The sequence below is a fragment of the Danio aesculapii genome, chromosome 12 (assembly GCF_903798145.1).
Source record: "Danio aesculapii chromosome 12, fDanAes4.1, whole genome shotgun sequence".
Taxonomy (NCBI): domain Eukaryota; kingdom Metazoa; phylum Chordata; class Actinopteri; order Cypriniformes; family Danionidae; genus Danio; species Danio aesculapii.
Genome location: NC_079446.1, coordinates 37120927 through 37145239, shown reverse-complemented (window position 1 = coordinate 37145239; position 24313 = coordinate 37120927). Strand labels below are relative to the sequence as shown.

Here is a 24313-nt window from a genome sequence, read left to right as displayed (position 1 = left end):
AAAACTGGAATTAGAACATTAATGAACCACACTTACAACGCTCTAGTTCATTTTAATCAAGCCAAACCAAAAAAGTGTGAACACACTAAGACTCTTTCCCAAAATATATAGCACATTCTCTAGCAAGCATGGTGGAATGATCAGCACTGAAATGTTATGAATGACTGAATAAATGGGATTTGGGGGCAGAAACAACTGAACACAAAGTGTAAAGTTGTCCAAGTATATAATTTACTTGGCAAAATGAATACTTATAATATATGATTTGCTTTATATGAATGAAAGGCAACATGAAATCTTATATACTTTCTTAAATGTGTTGGTTTTGTCTTATAGTGAGTTTTATCATGTTAGTAACTTTTGTTAATGCAACAAATGCCATTTTAACATAACATCTGATCAAATGATCCAACCAAATATCTAAAGTCAGATTAACCTCACTAATTGTTTAGTTTTACTTCAAAATGTCACAAGCTAAATGTCTTGTAAATGGCATTTCATGTTGTCTTAAACATGTTGTCTTTTAAATGAGCACATAAGGTCTATAAGGCATGCTTAACATAATTTGTATCTAAATGAACTGAATTTCAGTGTTTCTGCGACCCAAATTTTCTTCGGCATGATGTGATATTCTCACCTTGGTGTGGTAGGTGTTGCTGGTTTTCGCCACTGCACACTGACGGTCAACAAGAAAGCAGTACCTCCGTCTCTCTTCAGATAGGGCATTCTTGTAGCTCTCGGAGATGTAGTTATCCAGCTCATTTTGTTTGCTGCTGATGGTCTCGACATACTGGAGGACAGGAAGGTGGTGTGAAGCAAACATAAAAAATGGCAAACAATGCCCCATTTGGACTCAGCCTGATGTAATGAAGGCCATGCTAAGACAAACCGCACATTTAAAATGACAACCATGTAGGCTTGCTGTTACTCTCATTGTATGATGGCAAATGGGAATGCTAAAGCTCAATGATCCATAGCACGCAAAGCTGATGAGGGTTGAATTTAACTGGAATATTTGGTTTGATCAGAATTCCATGTAACACAGAACGCCCTGCTCGTTTGTTTGCATTGCATTGCACAATAAAATTAAAATAAAAAGTATTAATTGTATAAAAATAAAACAAGTATAATGTATAACAACATAAAAATAACCAAAACTGCTGCTACGCTAGAGATCACATCCATAGCCAAAACATCATCTAACAAGGACATACACCTTGCAGGAACTGGATGTGATCCAACTGCACATACACACACACAGATAACACCCTTCATAAGGTTACTCAACCTGAATTGCTGATTCCTTCCCACCAAGTGTTAATGAACAACCCTGGAATCACTGTTTGTGAGTCTATTATTAGTCTCAAATTAAAAAGGTCATTGTTTTGTGTGAAAATATGTCACAGGTGATGCATGCATTTATTCTCTAAGACTCTCAGTATTTGATGTGTCATGAGTTTAGTGACTGGATTGAGTAAAGCAATGCCTTATCCAGTGCATTGCTACACAATACTATCACCAAAACACTACATTTTGAGACTAAATAATTTTCAACTTCACATTAACTTTTGCATTAAACTCTGATGGGTAACAGTTAGAGGTGAAAGGGAACAGCAGGAAACACTAAAACACCTTAGGCTTAACTTAGAAACAGATGTTGTTGTGTCAAATATAAAAGCATGTTCTGGGTTGTCAAGCAAGTTTGGATGTTATCAGCTTGTAGATGTAAAATGCACAATATCATGGATTCTCTCTGATCGCCAGTGGGAGTTTGGTCACACTGCTGACAGGTAGCAGGATCAGCACACACAAAACGCTGAATATTTCTGCACATCAACACAATCACATCACTCCTCAAGCTTGAAAGGCTTTGCTTTGACGTTTAACTTTATTGGAAATTGATAAGTGAAATGTTCTAGGTCACAGAAATGAAGACACTAAGGAAAAAGCATGTTACACTTATTTTTAGTTACCTTTTTCTAAGTGTACAGGATGATATAAAAACAATTTATTGGGTGAACCTCTTATTTTATGGTTTATTGACCAACACATCTGTTAAATCTGACAAACAATTACCTGCACAACAATGTTAATTTCTTAACATCTTATCATTCCCAATGGAATTTGTAAGCAATTAAGCAAGCTGTGAGCAGTAGTAATGTTCTGATCTCGATACTTGAACATGACGTCATTTCCTGCCTCTGCATGTAGACTGCTTGTGCTTTTATACTAATGGATCAGACATGACTGTGTCTTTTTCACTTGTTAATGACAGCACTACAGTGCGGGATGTTCTTTTGTATTTAATGACCCATAGACGAGACCTCTTTTCTTCTTTTATTCAATTTTCTTTCAGTGTCTGAGTCATGAAGAGTAAATCTACATGTACAGTTCATGTACAATCCACGTACCATGGCTGAACCCTGAGGTCCAGCGAGTGCACTTACACAACTGTACATGTAGACACAACTCTCCAGAGATAAGTGCAAAAGTGGATCATCATATTGTCAGGCAAACTTAAATGTATATGCATGTGTGTGTCCAAAACTGCCCATATACTTAGTCTGATACACTCTTAAAAGTAATGCATTTTGTAGTGATGGCATACATCAACTGTTTTTGGTTCCTCAAAGAAACTTATTAAAGGGTTTAATAAACTTTTTTTTCTCAGTCTGAAGATTATTTGAATCATTTACAGAAGCGTTTTCAACTGTAAAGAACATTCTATAGAGCAAAAAGTTTCCCTATTACAAAGAGCCCCTATTGTGGATTTTTGAAAATCACCTTCCATGCAATGTGTAACACAGCTCTAAGTGAATGAAAACATCCAGCTGAGATTTAACTCTAAAAGTGCACCTCATTTAAAAATATAGATTTTTTAATAATAGATTTGACTCGGAGTCATTTAAATGATTCGTCGTTCGTACGGATCTTTTGCCTGTTTATATCAACGTCAACATGAAGCAATACCAAATATTAAGTGCCAGATCCGGTAAAACGTGAATGTGCCTTTCCCTTCAAACGCTAGCAGAGTGTATGTGAGATTCATCATGACTGAAGATGAGTGAACGTTCTGGTGATTAATGCAATAATCTACCCTGCATTGGAGGATTCATCAGCCGTTTGTTAAAGGAAGGATCAGAAAATACTATTGATGTATGGGACTTTTTCAGAGCTTGACAGGAACTTTATCAGTACACAGTTCATGGATCAGTTTTTTCCTCCATTTTACAAGTGTAAGTAAGTGCAATTAAAATGTCTGCCTCCTTGTTTTCAATTACATATGTATGTAATTGTATTTTGTTACTTGTAACCACTCCACGCGGCTTGTACTGTATCTGGTTAACTCTTTATATTCACATATGGCATCTAAAAGCACGCTGAAAATGCTGTGCATGCAACTTTCTTTACGAATTCTTACGTGTTTGTGAGCTCGCGATCCTCTGCCGTTTGTCATTGCTTTGGCCACTGTCAGCTGTTCCTATACTCGTGCTTCAGTCAAGTGTCTGAATTAGCCACTGAATTAATACTGAATATGTGTCGTTGTTTTTACTTATAGTTAAGAATAAAGCAACATGCTGGTGTTTAACTGCATTGCTTTAATGCACTCCTGCAATGGCCTCACACATACAGTATAATCTTCACTTTGATTACTTCAACAATGTTGATAAGCCATGGTGGGCGTTTCTCTCTGTCTCGCACTGAACCCAGTTGACCAATTGCAACAGACTGAGTTATCGGACCAATCAGTGCAGATTAGCACTGCGCTAAAGTAGGGCTGCACGATTAATCGAAAAAATATCACGATCTCTTCGACCCTACACACGATCTTAACTCAGCTTTTCTACGATTCAGCCAATTATATTTTCAAGGTCAGGAGAGAAGCAAGGCAGTCACACAAATCTTCACAGCAACACTGACACCTTCTAATGGCGTTAAAAGGGTCACATACTGTATTTATAAGGTATAATTCACCCAGAAATGTAATTTCTGTCTTCATGTAATGATGTATTTGCGGCCGCAAAATCACACGTGAGCTGACCACGAGCTACCGAGAACGTGTGCACGCAGCATGCCAATGACAGCCACTTTAGTCAACAGAACCTGCATAGGCTGTGAATAACAAGTAATAAAGTTGTAAATAACGTTCAGTTTGTTGCACAGAGCGATCGTTTAAAAGTCGGGCTGAAAGAATGTTTTGCATGTGTGGGTTTTATCACAGTGACGGCAGCCACGAGCCGCACTCGGAAGTGAAAATGAAACTGGCCGCACATCATTTAAATGATCATATCGCATTTTACAGTTATGATTACGACAAGCATTTGATATGTTTTTTTCTTTCATAGCTAACACATAGTGTTGTGCATGAAAATAAATGTTTTACTGTGTCAGTATAGCTACTCTAGCTTATATAATGTTGAATATAATGCAAGAAGAAATCTGATAATGACAAATGTCTGATTGTACCAGTGAAAACAAATGATCTAATAATGCTGTCAATGACAAATGACAAGCACGTGTCTCAAACATAATTCAATTTTATAATTATGAATAGTTGTATTCTGATGTCATCATTTTACTGTGAATGGTGGACTTGAAAGTCTGTTCAAGCCCACCACAATGATTGTACAAAATGTAGCATTTTAGGCAACAGTAGAACTACACATAGGCCTAATATTATTATTGTTGTTTTACCATATCGTCACTTTAGAATTATAAGGTTCTATCTGACATTTTTGTCAAAATTGAGTTATTGTCATATTCTTATTAAATGACAACTTATTGTTTACATTTTAAGACTTTAAAAAAAAATGTTGCACACATACTGTTTGCTATATGGACGCATTATAACTTATAATTCCAAGGTGACGATATGTTTGAGAATTAACAATAATAATAGCCTACTCATATTAACCTTTATTTTACATCTAAAGAATCGTGAGAAAGAATCGTGATCTTGATTTTAAGCAAAAAAAAATCGTGATTCACATTTTAGCCAGAATCGTGCAGCCCTAGCGCTAAGAAGGTTAGGAAACAAATGAATCGCTGAACGAATCATATGGAAGTTGTTGGGATAACTAGGTAAAAATAAATGCTTAAGTGTTTTTTGACCTTGCATGCATATTAGCCTGTTGTTTTAGATCCCCAAAACCAAAATATGACCTTTTTTAATGCATAATAGGGGCTCTTTAAAGGTTATTTTTGGAACCATCAATGCCAACCAAGAACACTTATTTTAAGAGTGTACAAGGGTTTCAAATGCTGACAGAAATTCACTTTAATTTACATAGCAGTGTGTGAAACCCAGTGTTTTATCTGTCAGCTTTAATGGATGCAATACAGCATGAAGTAACAGAGGTTCACCCATGATTTATTTAAACTATATTTGCATTATCGGACATGTAAAAAAAAAAAATCAACATCTATATTTACTGTACAATCACACAGTGGTCCAGGTCACAGACTGCACGATTAGCACTGACGTTAAATACCTCTTACGAAGTAGCTGACATAATCATAGTCAACTATAGCCACTCATTAAATATCTGTCATGTTAAAATCACAGCGCTCACACTAGAGTTGGTAAACGGCTAGTTAACTACTGCAGTATGTCATAGTTTGACTCGGTTCAAAAGTCTGATTCATATGATAATTTCTGCACTACATGCATTTAGTTTAGTACCCAAGGGGAATACAGATGTAGACACACATACACGTGCAAAATGATAGAATGTGAGTCTATATCCTCCACTACTGCAGGCTGAAATCATAAATGACATTCCAGCTCAAATCAATCTGCCTGCCCTCCACATGGCCTCATTTCAACACATGCTGAATATGAATGCAGGATACGATTGCAGTGCAACATCATTTCTCTGCATTATGATTCCTCAAGGAAATAAAGACACAAATGAGTGCGTTAGATTGGTCATGGTATTAATATTGGCACCGTTTCTGTGGGGAGAGGCCTGTGTTTCTCTCTAGCAAGCAGACTGAACTGGAAAAGTGGTGTTTCTTAAACAAACCATGGTATTGTGTTTAACATTCTCCATTTTTTTTATTCTCAAAAATCCCTTTTGCCCTTGGGTTTTTTTAGTTTGCATTGTTTCCCTTTTTCTGGACTCATTTTTAAGGATTAAATTGGATATTAATTGTCAAATTAATTGAAATCATGAAAGTTGCTGCAAAAACTACACAACTGCAGATGTAGATAAAATAATCCAGAGTTTAGTACCAAGACATGGGGTTGCACAGAAAAAGCTCAAAAATATCACGTATTTTAGAAATAACTGTTGGAACTTATGTTTGAGTAAATGAAATGTCACTATTTATTCAAACATAACTTTTTCATAGACTTTTTTTATGATTTAATATTCACAGACACCATACAGTACAATTTTTTTTTTTTTATGAAAAATTAGCAAAACTCTATGACGTTCTCCATTATTACCATTTTTTTGGTGAACATTTTTTATTGACTGGATTCTACAAGTAACTAGCAATGGGAAGATATGTTTTATATATATATATATATATATATATATATATTTATATATATATATGTGTGTGTGTGTGTGTGTGTGTGTGTGTGTGCGTGTGTGTGTGTGTGTGTGTGTGTGTGTGTGTATGTATGTATGTATGTATGTATGTTTTTGTGTGGATTGTCTGGTAACTGTACAATTAATATTATACGGATATTAAAATTATAATTTGTTTAAATAAACTGAATAAATAAAACTATTTGATTTACCAGTGATTTTACACATGACCGTATAATGTAGAGTAAATATAGTTATTTGAAAATGACAAAGATTGCATTTCAGTGTTATTAGTATTTTTTTATATTTATTTTAGTTTTATTATCATGGAAAAAATGATGGTAATATTAACCATTAACCGATATGCCTCAACTATAATTGTATGTCATGGAGTGTTTGAAAGGTATTCTCCACGGCTTGCACAAGTGAGTTTTGCAGTGTTTTGTTCATGCCATTTCTGCAAGCAGTGTGACGCACAGCGGGGACCATGAGCCCTACATGTAAAATTCATCCACGGTTCATACTGAGCTGCTAAATGGAATGAGCACACATACACCTATAAATAATTGACAAAAGCTATTACAGGAAGAAAAAAAACTCACTTTCATAGGCAAAAATTTCATAAATCTCATGAGAGTAGCCACGCGTAGAGAACCATGGGAAGGCTTTACATATACAGCATGTTTTTCTCAGCTTTCATAACTACAGTACTAAACTATATATAAATAAATAGAAAATAATCCTGGGGAGTATCTGGAGTATACAGGCTAAAGCCAGAGATGTTTTGACTTACAGATTTTTCATGTCCTGAAGGCTTCGGCTAAACCAACACTCAGAATGTGATTTCCATCTGCTTTCTAAATACACTTCTCTCTTCAGAGCTGCAATAAACTTTTGGCTTTTGATCATAAGTCATGAAAATAACTGCATAAATGTTTTAAAGTTTAATCTTGGCACCGAATATGTTGAGGTCTCAGAGGGCCGAAATATAGCAATGCTGAAAGTGGAATTTTCATTTATTTATATATTTCATACGTGTGTTTATTTATTTATTTGTTTGTTTTTATTCTTATGAGGAGACCACTTGGAAATTTTCGATTTTTATGATGTTCAATTTCTAGTTTTGGGTTTGAGCAAAAATTCTGCAAAATACTGATGAGATTTCTCCCAAATTTAAAATGTCTGCATTTATAGCATAAAATGGCAATTGTTAAAAACAAAAAGATAGTATGGTTTCACATATTTAAATACATTTTTAGAAACAATACAAAGTAGGGCTGCACAATATATAGTTTCAGCATTGATATCACAATGTGTGCATCCGCAATAGTCACATCGCAAGATATGCATGATATGTTGAGTTGATTTTACAGTGTATTTTTGTACATTTAAATATACAAAACGATAAAGCATGCACTCTTTCTTTCACATTCATTTTTGCTTTATTGCATTCATCTATGCTTGTAGTTTGTTTATTACATTTTATGCATGATTCACTTCGCTGCAGAATCATCCCATTCAATCAACATTAACGCTTTTGATAACACTTTAGGGACCAATTCTCACTAGTTGCTTATTAGCATTCATGTTATTGAGATATTGGCTGCTTATTAGTACTTATAATCTACATGATCATATTCTACATCCCTAACTCAATACCTAAACTACCTTAATATATATTAATAAGGAGCAAATTAGGAGTTTATTGAAGCAAAAGTCATATTTAATGGTTTGCTAGCAAGAATTGAACCTCAAAATAAAGTGTGACTATATAGATTCTTTCCAAATAGTGTTATTCAATCATTTGGTCAAACTGTAAAGATACAATATATTGCAATATATATCTCAGAAATATCACAATGTCCAACTTTTCCAATATAATGTAGCCCTAATACACCTGTTTTACCTAAAGAAGATTTAGGAAATCAATGATTAGTTAAATAACAGATTAGTTGAATAATAGATTTTCAGTCACAACAAATGTAAACTGTTAAATCCTTGCTTTAATTTGTCATTTTGTAATTTGGTTAAAATGTTATCAGACCTCAATACAATAAAACAATTACTCAAACTTTATTAACTAGTGAAATTCTAGTGTGTTAAATTAGAGTTCAGAAGAAATTCCCTTTCCTGTCATTACCGTTCAGTTCAACTTCCTGATCCTCTTTTCAAATATGAACTTAAACGGAAACAAAGGTAAAGTCTAGATGGGATACACGGTCGGCCGAAAGTGCAATATGCACATCAATATAGCAGCATTTTATGACACTGTATAACAATAATTAATATTTTTACAGTACTGTGATGGTTGGGTTTAGGGTTGAGGTGAGGGTAGGTGTTAAAAAAATACAATTTACTGGTTAATTTAATAGATAACATAAATAATACTTGGTATAACTACTGTTTTTATATTACTGTGACGGTTGGGTTTAGGGTTGGGGTGAGGGTAGACATTAATAAAATACAATAAATGGGAAATTTAATAAATAATATGAATATTTCTTGGTAACTTCTGGCCACAACCTTATCCAATCTAGCAACAACCAGAAACAAATTTTTACATTTAGAATTTTTCCTACTCTTGATGATCGCCTCTGATGTTTAGCTCGCTGTAATCCTCCTCCAGTTTTTGTTAGAATCTAGAACAGGAAGTTTGCTTTATAGAGGTCGCTTACTTCATTTCAATAACCCACTCACATTTCTCCTATATACACCTGTGGAGTGTTTAATAAGCAAGCGAAGCCCACAGCATTTATGCAACAGTGTGTGTTATGAGGAGCACACCTACAGCTAATGGCATGAAGTGACCTGGGGTCCGCCCGCAGTACAACACTCCCACTTCCCCCTGACCCACACCTGCTCAAAACAAGGCATTCAACCCCCGTACAGTGAGGCCTTGATGAACAAAAGCACCGCACACAATCAAACCCACACAAAACAAGTACAATATTGTATGGCAGGACTTCAGCCAAACAGAGTGGGATTTTCTCTAACACCTAAACTGACTCAAACTAGAATCTTTGTTTTCTGTTTTCACAGTTTAGTGTCTGATTCAGTGCAAAGCAGGAGCATGAAAAGAGCAACAGCATATCAATCTGCAATAATGCACCTTTGTTGAGAAAGAACATGATGAAAACATTTATAAACCGTGTAGATCTACAATGTGTGCAAAATTTATTCTTATTAAGATTTGAAGAGATTTTAAGAAACGCCTCGGCAAAATACACTGCCAATATAGTTATTTTGATCAAACAATATTTTAGGTGTTCAAACAAAAATTTTCACTTAAGCCTGTTTACAAATGTATATGTGAACTGTGACTAGAGGAAGGGGATTTATAGGAAATATTTATAGAAACCGATGGATTATATATTCCATCCTAATGGTGCGTTCACACCAGACGCAGATAAAGCGTCAAGCGCAAATGGGTTACATGTTAAGTCAATGCAAAGACACGAATAGACATCCTGCGGCGTAATTCATGCGAATTACGCGATTTGCTTGAAAGAAGTGGCATATGTTGAGCCTTTGCGTGTTTGAGGCATTTAACGCGCAAATTTGTTAATTCACTCGAGTTGAAAAATCTAAACTATAGTGGATATTCACGCACGTTGACGTAGCACCTGTAGTTGGTGTCTTGAGGAGACATCCTTCTGCCGACACCAGACAACACAGGGTGTCCGCTGGGTCTTAAAAAGTCTTAAATGCTAAAAACGAAATTTTAGGCCTTAAAAAGTCTTAAACTCACTGAAATATTGTGTTGTAGGTCTTAAGTCATTTTAAACAGGTCTTAATTTTGCTTTGTCCAAGTAAAGCTACCAATTGGGCCAACATCCATTCAATCACCAACAATACATCTCAGTAAAATCGTATTTTTTATTTCGTATCATTAAATTGCCTATTGAAAGACAACTAAAAACAATTATATGATTCCTCATGATAATACCGGGCCATTAGGGAAAAAATCTTTAGTGTTTAACTCTATATAAGTCTCAAATTAAATTCTTAATTGTCTTAAGGGTCTTAAAAAGTCTTAAACATGACTTGATGAAGCCTGCAGAAACTCTGCAACAGCTTATCAAACTGGGCTCGGCTCAGTCGGAAGCACCGCTGAAAGCTTCTATCATCCAGGTACAGCTTCTAGAGGAGATGATGAACTCATAGAGCTGGGTGCACTCTGAAAGGATCTAGTGGACTCTGTGCTGAACCCATCTACGCTGTTTTTCCAGCCTTCCTAAAGCACATAAAGCACAGCTAATCTCTCAATAAAATCCATGTTAGCTATTTAGCAACTATTTAGTCACTGGCGGACAAAAGCCCTGCCCATGACATGAATCCGCGTCTATTTTGAAGTGAATTTGACGCACGAATGAAGTGAATTCGATGCACGAATAAAGTGAGTAAACTCAATGTTCACGTGTCTATTTACGTGTAATAAGCACGATTTAGTGTGAACACAGCTTAACAGAAAATCTCAGTTAGATGTCACAGATTTCATATACAACACAAACAAACTCTATGCCCAAGTTCTACAACTTTCCAAACCACTGCCAAACTCATTTGCACATTTATTGTAGTATTTTATTTATTAAGACTTGATTGACGGAGCGATTAAAAAAATATATATTTCATCCAAAAATAAATCTTGTCTTCATGTCATTGCAAATCTATATAACTATAATCCAATGAATGAAGAGGACCTTCCATGCAGACATAATTAGCAGGGCAAATTATAAACATTGTCCATAGAGCTCATTTGGTAGATTTCAGATCCTCTGAAGCCATATGATAAGAGATTTTTGTAAAAAAATGTAGGTCTTCAGCAATAAAAGTGACCAATTATGTTCTTGAAAACAGAACAGTAGGTTGTGCAGGTTTGGATTGACACATTGAAAATAAATGACAGAATTAATCCAGAACTAATCCAACGAAAAAGATGTAGAGCGCTGACTCACCTGCATCTCCTTGTCTCCATATTTGGAGGGGTTCTTGCTGCCCTGACTCTTCCTGCGCAGTTTCTTCAGCTCGGCCTGGCATTTCTCCAAACTTTCTCCTTTACTTTTGTGTTCCATCTGATATTTCTTCAGAGCTGCCTGCCAGACGACACAACACAGCTCTCATCTCAATCAGCGGCTAACAATATCCAAATGGACAAGACGAGGAATTTAATGGTTGCATTTTAAATTTACTTATCAAGCTTCCATCCCAAAAAGGCCTCAAGTGGACGAATGCCAACTAGAATGGGATGAGATTGGCCTCTTTATTGTAGCATGCATTATACTGTTATTCTCAGGGCGTCCTAAGATTTAAAAGTTTAGAATAGATGCTCATCTTGAATCCACTGTTTCTTAGCAATGCTCAACCCAGAATTTAAAAGACCTGAAGGTTTCACGTGTTCATTACTAATGGGAACTTGGCTGAGTCGGTCCAATCAGCTCTTTCATTGTCCTCAATGCATCTTCCTGCTTCTGGGATTCATTGTGTTTCAGACCATGCCTCTTTGTTTCCACTAGTCTTCCCTGCCAAAGCCTTCTGCTACATTTGACGGAGTTTTTTTCCCCTGTCCTTACTATGTGTGGGAGCGCAGTTAATTATTTTTGTCAATGCTGAAAACGAGTGACCAAATTAATGTGCTTTTGATTTCTTGCCAAGAAGCTGAGGGTCAAACTGATGCGTTTACACACAAGCCTGTCAGAGACCCCAGTATAAGAAGACTTTTTCAATCTGTGTAGCTGAAAGCCTCGTTTCAGATGCACTGCTGATCTTTCATGCATATAACCCGATTTCTTTCAAGTGAAAAAAAAAGTCTTTTCTTCACACAGGAGAAAAGACGAGGCTTTTAGAAGGCATTGGTGTTAATAGCAGTAATGCTCTTGCTTTCATTACATGCACTAAACTCAATTATTGGGTTTAAAAAAGATGTTATTTGATGTTAGATGCCAATTTACTGAAATATAGAGAATAAGAAATGAGACATGGACACTGTGCTTGACTGTGTTTGGTAAAAAGACAATCTTGAGGGAATTTAATATTTTGAAATGACCTAAAGTCAAACATGCTGTTTACAAACTGATCCTTTACAGATTTATTATTGTTCTTATAGTAGCTAAATTACGTTAATAAAGTCATAACATGTATCATATGTTAATTATTTGTAAAAATATATGGTTAATTATCTGTAATTTATTTTCTGCTATCTTCACATTCACCAGTGTCCACTTTAAACACTTCAGTGCTCATGAAATGGTGATAGTTAAACATAGGCCTAGTACTTATCACATCTTCATTAAAGATTTATTCACACAAAGGATGATAACTATAAAGATAGATATATTAAATAAAACAACAGTATTTTGAATAAGTAAGCACCTATAAGAGTATGCGATGAGACCAAAAGAATTCCTCATACATATTTCAAATGCAGATTTTCTGTTTAGCCAAGATGACAAGTGCTTTTGTGTCTTTATATACTTACATTTAAATAGCGAACATCCAATTCCACTTTTTTCTCCAGTTCTGTGAGTAGTTCATTGTGGAATGATTTCAGCTGAAAATTACAGTCGAACAATACAGTTTATATCAAATGCACACACCAAAACTAGCTAGCAATTTTATTCATACAACTGACCACTAGTGATGTAACAGATCACAAATCTCACGGTTCAGATCACATTGTGGTTTTTTTTGTCACAGATCGGACCACTTTTCAGATTAGCCAAAAAGGGAAGTAGACAAATGTAATTTGCTTTCCATTTATTACAAAAACAGTACGGCAAGAAACTTTTAGTTTTAACAAACAGAACTAAGAACCTGTTATTTTATTAAAAATAAAATGAAGAAATAATCAGCTGAATAAAATTAAATGGTAAAATATTCAATACTGTGAAAAATTCACTGTTACTACTACTGTTGCTGATAACGCTAAATGTAGAAATCTAACATTAACATTTGTACAACCCATGTTTATTTATTTTTTCGTCTCATTTTCAATAAATGATTCAGTTATTCACTCATAAATCTTCGTTTCATTACTAGATTGATCATATTTGAAGAATTAATGGCTGGTTAAATTATGTAATTGCTGCCTACAACTTTCATTTTTGAGCATATGGCGATGATTATAATCTTTATCATCAACATCAGTGGTTTTATCTAAACTATAAACTGTTCTCCCAGCACTTCTGTGTTATTTGACTGTTTGTAACTTCATACTGTAACTAACTCAAAAGACTAAAGACTCAATCTCTTTCTTTATTTTCGCGTTTTCTAATTTGAATGCAGCGATTCGAAAGATTAATAAACATATCCAATACACCATCATTTATAATTTATGTTGCGTGGGTGTTGAGATCCCGATCTTTTAATGATTAATCGTGCAGCTTACACTGAATGCATTAATGCAGGCTAAACAAGTAATGACAGAAAACACCTTTAATGAAACCCACCACATCCCGAATAACCTACCACAACTTCTTCCGTCATCATTATATTATAGAGGAAAGCCTAAATACTTTCATACATTTGATTTGCATGATGCAAGAGGCGAGCTCTCTGTGATCATTACAAATTTATGATTAAGCTACCAGTAAAAAAACGTATTAATCCGCGGGCCATGTGTGTTCCGAACCATGGGTTGTGAACTGTACGAATCATGGATCAACTGTGATCCGTTACACCACTACTGACCACTGAAAACATTTTGCACATACAGTCACTAGCATGAGACAAAAGAGCCTTAAAGAACCAAAAGAGACATTTTTGGCACTCTTATCCTTTCAGATATGGTTTGTTTAACTTCTGCAGCTGTGTCACACAGAACAGGAAAGTCTGTGTATTTACAAATGTGACCGTGGTCTATTGTCCTCCATGTATATACGGAAGCGTACGAGTCGATGTGACATTTTGAGACACCACTCCCTTCCATTTCCTTACCCCGGGGGCTAATGGGCTCTTTTAGATACAACCTGATCGACTCAGTCATGTTGTGAGAAAACGTAATGAGAAAATGTGAGCCTATGAGGCAACATGATGTTCATCACATTAATGACACTCACCATGTCCTCTAGCTGCATCTGGATCTGTCTGTGAACCTCCGCCATCTGAAAAAGCACATCCCCTTGAGAGAAAGACAAAGAAGATATAGATTAAATTGTCATTACAATTATTTTGCACTACGCAGTCAGACAAAGGTGCACAGTAGAGAAAAAGAGGAGGTAAAGAGAAGAGTAAAAATAAACACCAACAATCAAGCTACAAGTGCAATAAATAAATACAAATCCACAAAATATTAAACCATGTTGTTTAATAAAAGAAAACAAATAAAAGATCACACCGAAAAGTAATATGGACTGAAATATTCCACCGTGAAGATGCATACCAAATGAAATAAATCAAAAATATTCATGGAAAACGGTGCAAGCATATTTAATAAACATGAGAAGCAAAAAATGATAAAAAAAGATGCAAAAAAAAGAGGAAAATGTTAGCATACATTTTTCATATCAACGTATCATTCTGTGGCACAAGAGAACACAAAGAAAATGAATAAAGAGAGAAGAAGTGAATCATGCAGCCATTTGAGGCATGTGTGCTGTGTTTTGTCGGGGTACCTACATGCTGCCTCTTCTGATTAGGCAATGCATTGTAAAAAAAGGAACAAAAGACCTAGTTTGAGCAGGAACAAAAGTACAGAAAACCTTAAGACAGAGTGAAAAGGAGAACGAGTGAGAGGGTGAATGAGTCAAACCTCCCCAAACACTAAATGCATAAATAACACAGGCCAGAGGGCTGCCCTAGAGTCATCAACACAGACTCACAGTAGTGTTTTCTACAAGTGAAAATAGAAAGCATTCAAAAGTATTTCAAATTAAGATGCTGATGATGAGTCTTGACACTCATGTTTAGACTAATAATTTAACATTTTAATTATCAGCATTTATTACAAAGTAGATGTTGAGTTTTTTTATTGTAAATATTTGTTATTACACTTTATATCATTGTAAAACATTCTAAATAGTAAAATGCACATACACTAACTATTCATCAAAAAAATCCTGAAAGACATTATTAAATGAGTATTTTTTTTCATGAACAGATAATCAGCATATTAATGTGAAGAATGTAGAGATCACTGACAATCAAAGTGATAAATTTAGCATTGCATCCAACATAGGCTCATTCTGAATACGTACCCCTATATACATTTCTGGAGAGCGCCAAATACGACCCAGGAGGTACGTTTTCTGCAGTTTTTGTTTTCGCAAATCCACCAGAGGCTGCTGTGTATGCTTTTTGAGATCTCAAATTTCTCTCCTGAGTGCCATTCATGCCTGCTGTTCTCGTGCAAATGCACCAGAGGTCGCTGTCGACTGACCAATCGACTGACCCACTCACCTCCTTCCCTAAACCCAACCAACAGTTTTCAAAAGCACAGATTGTTCCGCCCACTCACTTCCCTAAACCCAACCAACTGTGTTTTGAAAAGCAATCCTAAAAAAGAAAAGCCCTCGGCAGTCTGTTTTTTACTTCGTTTTCAGATTTTACCACATTCTCACCCTGCTATTTACTTGTAAATAACAGGGCGAGAATGTGGTAAAATCTGAAAACGTGGTAAAAAACAGACTGCCGAGGGCTTTTCTTTTTCTGGATTGTTGATTGGGTTTAGGAAAGTGGGTGGGCGGGTCAATCTGTGCTTTTTTAAATACTATTGGTTGGGTTTAGGGAAGGAGAAGGGTGGGGTTATCGGTCGGTTGGTCAGTCAGTCAGTCAGACAGTCAGTCGACAGCAGCCTCCGATGGATTTACACTAGAACAGCAGGTGCAAATGGCACTTGCAAGAGAAATTTGAGATCTCAAAAAGCGTACACAGCGGCCTCTGGTGGATTCGAAAAAACAAAAACTGCAAAAAAACATAGCTCCTGGGATGTATTTGGTGCTCTCCAGAAATGTATATAGAGGTACATTTTCAGAATGAGCCTGGGTTGTTTTGTTTAGTGTATAGTTAGAATTTCTGCAGCAGGTACAAGCACAAACTCTTGGCTGCTGAAATTTTGCTTATCTCTGTGTTTTTCTGATGCGCAAATCAAGGGCATGTGTTATCAAAGTACACAAGTGCTTTTTGATGCTTTGAAAGCTCAAACTGTCTGCTGGCATCTTTAAGAATGCAATAGTAGTGGTTTCAAGTCATATTAAGTTATCAAACCAGCCAAAAAAATAAGACTTCCATTCATTGCATTTGTCAGTCAATGCAAACGTCCACAGGGACAGACATGATGGTAGAGTGCTGAGACATCTTTCTTCCATCCATCCATCCATTAAACTCCTCTCTAACTTTGCATTAACCAGGTTAGAACTAGCTCAATACAATAATAAAATATAAAACACACACAGTATGTAACACAGAGGGCACATCACTCATATACACTTTGGAAAGACATACAAAACACTTCTGCGGTAAAAGAACAATGACAGACATTCACGTACATCCAATGGGCATGACGTCTCTCTACCTCCTGGACTGCCAATGGATGCAAATCATTCCTGTTTATGAATCATACCTCTTATTGTGGAGCTATATCACTAAATATTAAATGCCTTCAATGAAATCAATACAGATGCCTTCTAAATCTGAGCTGGAGCGTTTCATAAAGCGTGACCTGCTGTCTTTGAATCCGCCATGCCTGACCTAGGACAAGTGCATCAGTACATATCTAATCAAGACTTCCTCTTAAGCCCTGCCTTCTGAGAAATACAGGGACAGTCCAGTTGATAGTGTTGTTTCAGTTCAAGGTCAGCAGAGGCCATGCAACCAGTAACATCTATCTAAACAGAGAGATTATTAAGGGTGGATATGCACACACACATTACACATGTGCTGATACCTGAATTCAGGCAATGTTTCTGGCACAGTGAATTGCGGGAACGATAGAGCAGATATGAATTTATTACTTTGTACGGTAGAAAATAAGAAATTGTGGTTGCTATCTAGTAGATAGCTGGCTAAATATTTAGGATGATTATATGTCATTTGCAAAAATAAAAATAGGAGATAAAGTTATGGAAGTTATTACTGATAATGTGTCATCATCATTTTGTAATGTTTAATTTCATTTTATTTGGGGCTCCCTGTTGCTTAATTTACACAACATTTGGACTAAATATTAAGTACAAGATATGTTTTTCTCTCAATAATGCAGTTTTGAATGGATGCAATGTGTTTTTATATGTTTTAGAATTTTTTTTAATCCTTAGGAGAAATAAGCAAGGTTAATATTTAGTAAATTGGTACTTTGTTCAAGTCATTTGCTAAGTCTGCTGTCAGGTGAGCACAGTTTAAGACATTGACATCTCTTCTGAAAGTCTATGTACATCTGAGCAGATTTTACTCAGAGCTGACTTGGTATCTTGTCCTTATTTGGGTTCAAAAACAACACACAACATATAGGCCACAGTCAGTGCAAACCTCTCATCTGTATCTTTAATCTTCAGCAGCACATGTAGCCTCTGTTAGAGAGTAATTCCATCATTCCGAGTTCATTATAGTCCAAAGGGCGATGATAATAGTTAAACATGCCAGTTTGTTCATGTTTTAGGTTGCTGAAAGAATCATTTGCTCCTTTGTTTTTTCTGGCTTCTCCTTTGTTTTTTCACGCTTCACTCTCACTTGTCTGTTTCTGAAAGGATCGAATGTCAGAAGCACTTCAATGATCACGTGCACGCTATGATCATGAGCTCGTGAAGTTGTTCATTAGGACGACGATAAGGTTTGGTTTAGCTCAGGTCGACCATGGCTTATTATTATATGTATATATTATTACGGTGTAATGTCTCGGCTGTGTATTTAAAAATGGCACTTCCTTTGTTTTCATTCTCCTGGCTTGTGCAAATGCTTGTATCTCTGTAAACCAATAGCCTTCAGCTATGTGTCTGGTTCCACCTTGTGGTACCCTTTTGTTGTACTAGGTACCCTTTTGAAAAAGTACCCAAAAAGTGGTACAGTGTGGTTCGCTTTTTAGTATTTTTTGACAGTGGAAACGGCCATAAAAGTGTACCGAATCGTACCATACCACTCAGTGGAAACGGGCCACAAATGTATGCTGTGTGTAGTTTGTCTGTAATTGGTAACATATCGTAGACTGTAAGGGGCTGTATGTGTTGATATATGTTGCCTTTTATTTATTTATTTTATAAAATTGCAGACATTACAATAAATGTATTACTAATAGTTTGGTTATGATAGTAAATGCATTCACTAACATTAACTAATGGACCATTATTTTAAAGTGATACCAACACTTTGTATGCATTTTAGCTGTTCATTTACAAGATAGTGGCATTTTGGGGGATGCAAAAATGCTACTTTTAAATACAGGTTACAAATGTTTGTAATTTCGCTTTTAAGTGTGCCATTATGCACATAAGTATTACATATCCAGTCTATAAGCATCCATAAGTACAGTACTAGACAGCAAAAACAATAACAGCAGACTACACAGTACAGTATGTACTCATGCATGTAGTGTTTATTTACAAAGTGACATTTTGCTGTTTGCTTGCCCGACATCCATAATTAAAAATTGTAGTCATTTATGTGTACACTGTGTGAAAGTTTTTAAAAAACCTGAGATATTTAGACATAATATGTAATGTTTCTTTTCTACAGCCAATCATCATCTTTTATGTAACATAGAGACCCCTCCAATGCAGACCGTTCCCTGACCTCCCCCTACCCCGTTGTCCCCCATCCAGATATCTGGTCTGCGGGTTGACACACACTCTCATTTCCTGTGTAAGTCAGCACAATAGTGTGACACACTCCCCATCCTCATCCTTCCCACCCCCTCCGTCTCTCTGCTGCAATTCAGGCGCGCTCGGCAGGGCTCTAAGCCGCTTACCAGTAATCAGCACGGATCACAACATCTGCAGCTTTCAAAGACTTAAACATATTGTTGTCTGCTCTTAAAGGGCCAAATCAATTAGGGTACAGTCTGAAAAAAATGCTGTGCCATCTAGCACCCAGCCTTGAAAAATTATTAGTAAAGACATCTTGGCTTGTTGAGGAAAAAAAATACATATTAGTAAATGATTTTAATAAAGCACTGAGGACTTAGTATGGAGTAAATACAAAAAAGATAAAGAGCTTAAAATGAGAATGACTTTTGATTTGCAGCACACAAGTCAACATAAAAACGGTTTCGCACAATCTCTTTTTTCCAAAATCATGGTTTTCTGTGGAGTTTAATGCATAATGGAAAAAGAAACCATAGCCATAAGAGAAGAATTTATGCCCATCTCTTAACTCCATTCTCTCAATGGCCAAAGATTAGCTTAATTAAAATGAAGAAACTAATTAGACTACAATACAGTCGTGATTTAACTTAAACAAGGCAACAAATTAGTAGAATGTGGCCAGGATTTAACTAAAAATGAAAGAACTAATTAGTGCAATGTTGTCACGTTATAACTAAAATGAGGAAACAAATTAAAACAAGGCCAAGCATAAGTACAACGAAGTAAAACATGGCCACGCATCAACTAAAATTATAAATCAGTGTTCAAGATTTTACTAAAGGTACATTTACACAACAACAAAAAAAAAAAAATTGATACTTTGCAAAGTGAGCTGTACCTCATGGCCCATTTCCATTGAGCGGTACGGTATGGTTTGGTATGCTTTTATGGCCGTTTCCACTGTCAAAAGGTACCAAAAAGCGAACCGTACCATACCACTTTTTGGGTACCCTTTCGAAAGGGTACCTACTGTAGCACAACAAAAGGCGGGACCAGACCTCAGCTGAACGATATTGGTTTACAGAGATACGTCACTAGCTTGTAGACAAGCAGGAGAATGTAAACAGTGAAACATTTTAAATATGCACAGCCGAGACATTACACGGTAATAATATATACATATAATAACAAGCCATGGTCAACTCGAGCTTAAACAAACCATGTGATCTTCTTGATGAACAGTCAAAAAGCCATGAAGAAGAGCATAATCTACCATGTGGCCCATTGTTGTTTACAAGGCTGTCTAAAGCCTAAGTGGTTTAACTTACTCGAGAGAGTAAATAACGAACTTCTTGAGGTGATGATAATAACTTACGTGTGATTATTGTAGTACTTCTGACATCCTATGCTTTCAGAAATGGACAAACATGAGAGTGAAGTGTGAAAAAACAAAGGAGAAGCCCGACAAAACCATGAAGCAAATGATTTTTTCAGCAAACCTACAAGATGAACAAACTGCCATGGTTAACTATTATCATCTCCTTTTGGACTATCATGAACTCAGAATGATGGAATTACTTTCTAACTGAGGTTACATGAGCTGGCAAAGATTAAACATACAGATGAGAGGTTTGATATTTGATATACAGATGAGATATGATATGTGAAAGACCCGTACAGCTTTACTGTAGACATTTCCTGAAGCAAGAATGACGTAGTCTGAAACTTTCTGTCATACACCACACCCATTGATACCCTTTTGGCAGTGGAAATGCAAGCCTGATAAAGGTGACCCATACCGAGCCGTACCACTCAGTGGAAACGCGCCATTAGAAAGCAAAAAAATGATTTAAAAGAATACAATTTTTTTTATTTAGTAAAAAAACAAGCCAAAGGCCCTAAAAAGCAAGACTGTATGACACTGTGAAGTCTCAGTGGGTCGACCTAACCTTCCAGAGAAAGATGAGCCTGATAATGCACTTTCATCAGACATCGAGCCAGAGAGAGAGAGAGAGAGCTAGAAAACCTCTCACTTTCTTCTTTCATTTTCCATTCTGTTGTCTTGACTCTTATTAATCTAACTCTCTTCACCATCTATTGTTGTTCTCAAATGATTTCTGATAGAAGTAATAAACATCAATACCGGGAAAATTATACAGCACTCTGCTCTTCTGAATTCTCTGATATGCTGAAAGACAGATTTTTTTTTAACCCTGCAGTGCATAACTCTTTCTTTTCCCTGCTCTCACATTTAGGTTTATATCTACAGACAACCAAACAAAACAGTTCAATTGATCCACACACTTCAATATAATTGTCCAGTCGTATTTGACTGTAAAACTCAGTGACCCAAAATGAAATTTGTAAATGCCTCATTGAGATCGAAACCCCAAGGCCTTAATAATTTTTTTTGCAGTCATTACTTTGTGGCTCAGGACCGTATACATAACTATTAGAAAGCAGCTGATGAGGTCATAATGGAGATTGATTACTGCAGCAGAACAGAATTAAGAGAGGGAGGAGGAGGGGGGGGGGTGCAGGTTGGATGTCCTGGGCAGCCAAATTCATTTGTTGATGATGAAATATAAGTTACACAGTTATCACTGTCCATAACAATTGATTTTCATTGGACCAGCAGGATCTTCAGCTCTTGAAAATCAAGAAATATTACTGTTCCCAAATTGTGCTGCCTAGTATATATTACCTATAGGCAGTTTAAGTAAAATATAACCAAAGTAATTAGATGTGTCCCACATGACACATTATGCACTCAACTGTCTAGACATGAACTGGGTACTTATTGTCTGCTGTTTTATTAATGAAAACTACTCCGACATTAGGGCTGTACAATAGATTGATTCAGTATTGATAACGCAATGTGCACATCTGCAGTAGTCACATCACAGAATCTGTAATGTAGAGATGAGATTATAGTTGACCAAGAGCCACAGTTGAAAACACACATGATTTGTGGAGATATTCACTTATTCAATAATGCAATATATATTGCAGAAATATAAAAGATCGCAGTGTAATATTTTTATGCAATATCACGCAGCCCTATCAGACATACTACTCAGTTTACATACTACATGAATGTATACTACACAAATAGGACATGGAATTCCAATGGAGCTAAGCATTACAATTTTGCTAAGCTAACAACATGAAAGTAAAAACATGGGAAAGACAGATACTGAGTAATAGCTGCAATGCTACAACAGTCAGGTGCAGGAATTAAAGAGCCCTTATTATGGGCTTTTGAAAATGACCTTCCAAGCAGTGTGTAACACATGTATAAGTGAAGTGAAATATCCAGCTAAGGCTTAAATCTGAGAGTGCGCCATGTTCGACTAAAAGTGGTTCAAATGAATTGTCAGGGTAACAAATCTTTAGCAGTGTCGATATGGAACTCAAGCCCCGCCCATTTGTCGTGAGCAATGTCGAAAGCTAGTGGTGTTTTCCCTACCCAAAGATGAGGCTGTTAAGAGTCAGTGGTTTACGTTTATTTTTGCAAAAATACCTCAGCATTATAGCCCCAGCCTTGTGCTGTGTTCTCTACATTTTTCTGACGAGTGCTTCACCAGTCCATGCGCTTACACGGGGGATTCGTCGGCTGTTGATGTATAGGACTTTGTTAGAGCTTGACAGGAACTTTACAGTACACAGTTCATGGACCAGTTTCTTCCTCCAAGTGTAAGTAAGTGCGATTAAAATGGTTGCCTCCATGTTTTCTCTAGTTTGCAAAATGTGTATTTAATTGTGTTTTGTTACTTGTAACAACTCCATGTGGCTTGTACTGTATCTGGTTAACTCTTTATATTCTCATATCGCGTTTAAAACCACATCAAAACTGAACAAATCATATGGGAGTCGTTGGGATAATTAGTTAAAAATAAATGCATATTATAACACAATGAAAGTGTTTTTTGATCTTGCATGCATATCAGCCTGTTGTTGGAGACCCCAAAACCAATATATGACCTTTTTAATGCATAATAGGGGCTCTTTAAAACCCCATTCATTTTCTCCATATAGAATTTTTAATGTTTTACCAATAGCCGATAAACCTTTAAAGAAAGAATTGTTATGAGCTCTGCTTATAATGCTTATAGTGATTGTATGTGTTTGCTAAACTCATTTGTTTGCATTAATTACACTATTGCAAAATAAATATTTAACTCCACCCACTGCCATGAAAGAATTAAAATGATGTAAGTCACTTTTCCTATGGTCTCAAAATGCCTAAATGTGCATATACAATTGGCATATTGAACTCACATTGTTTCTATTGATATACAACCAACAGCTTGAAAAGTTTTTGATTATATAATTCAAACAACTGTTGCCTGCTTTACATATAATTCCAATCAAAGTTTGCAATGTTGGACTCTGCTTATAGCTGGTTAGTTTTGTTCTTATAATGCTTTAACAAAGACTTTTTAAAATCTCTGTATGGAAAAAATGAATACTTCGTAAACCAGCACTGCTAAAAATATGAGCGGGAAATAATTCCCCTTATGTCTTCCAAAAAAGAGAGATATTTTAGCAGGCAAATATGCTCCTTACTTATAATCCCTTAAATTGCTATCTAAGTAGGTAGCTCACAAAGACTTACATTACTGGTGGATTATGAAAAAGCTACAAAAATGTAAATGCAATATTCATGAGCAAAATCTTCTCTACTGCCTGACTCATTAATTTGTCTACCTGTGAGAGAATAAAATGCTCTTTAAGAAATGTTCCCCCAGGGCTGCTCTGGTAAAACAGTGGTGGATTCATTTCCAGGCGATTCTACTGTTTGTGATGGCATCTGTAGCAGCAATTATCAGCTTTGTGATGCATTCCTCAGAGGTGTTGGAGCCATTTGCCATTTTTTATAAACGTGTGCTTGTTTGTGTGAAGGGAAAGACACTCAGAGGGTGAGACAATGACTTTTAGTGTGGTGAGGAAACACTCAAACCCTGTTATGACACTACCAATTCCACCTACTTGGAGTGAAAATGAAACTTTGTCTGTGCCAACCTGCTGCTGCGCTCCCAACAT

The 24313-nt window shown here is 36.1% G+C and overlaps 1 protein-coding gene across 6 annotated transcripts in view; it reads right to left on the bottom strand.

Moving 5' to 3' along the window:
• Positions 1-24313, bottom strand: part of baiap2b (BAR/IMD domain containing adaptor protein 2b) — an 81008-nt gene that overhangs the window by 27102 nt on the left and 29593 nt on the right. For 5 of the 6 annotated variants that reach the window (XM_056469684.1, XM_056469682.1, XM_056469686.1 and 2 more), the window contains 4 exons: positions 14594-14655; positions 13015-13086; positions 11495-11632; positions 638-790 (listed from right to left, as the gene is read on the bottom strand). In XM_056469684.1, the coding sequence (XP_056325659.1) occupies positions 638-790; positions 11495-11632; positions 13015-13086; positions 14594-14655 (425 nt within the window). The remainder of the gene's footprint in view (positions 1-637; positions 791-11494; positions 11633-13014; positions 13087-14593; positions 14656-24313) is intronic. The other variant, XM_056469687.1, reaches the window with a different exon arrangement.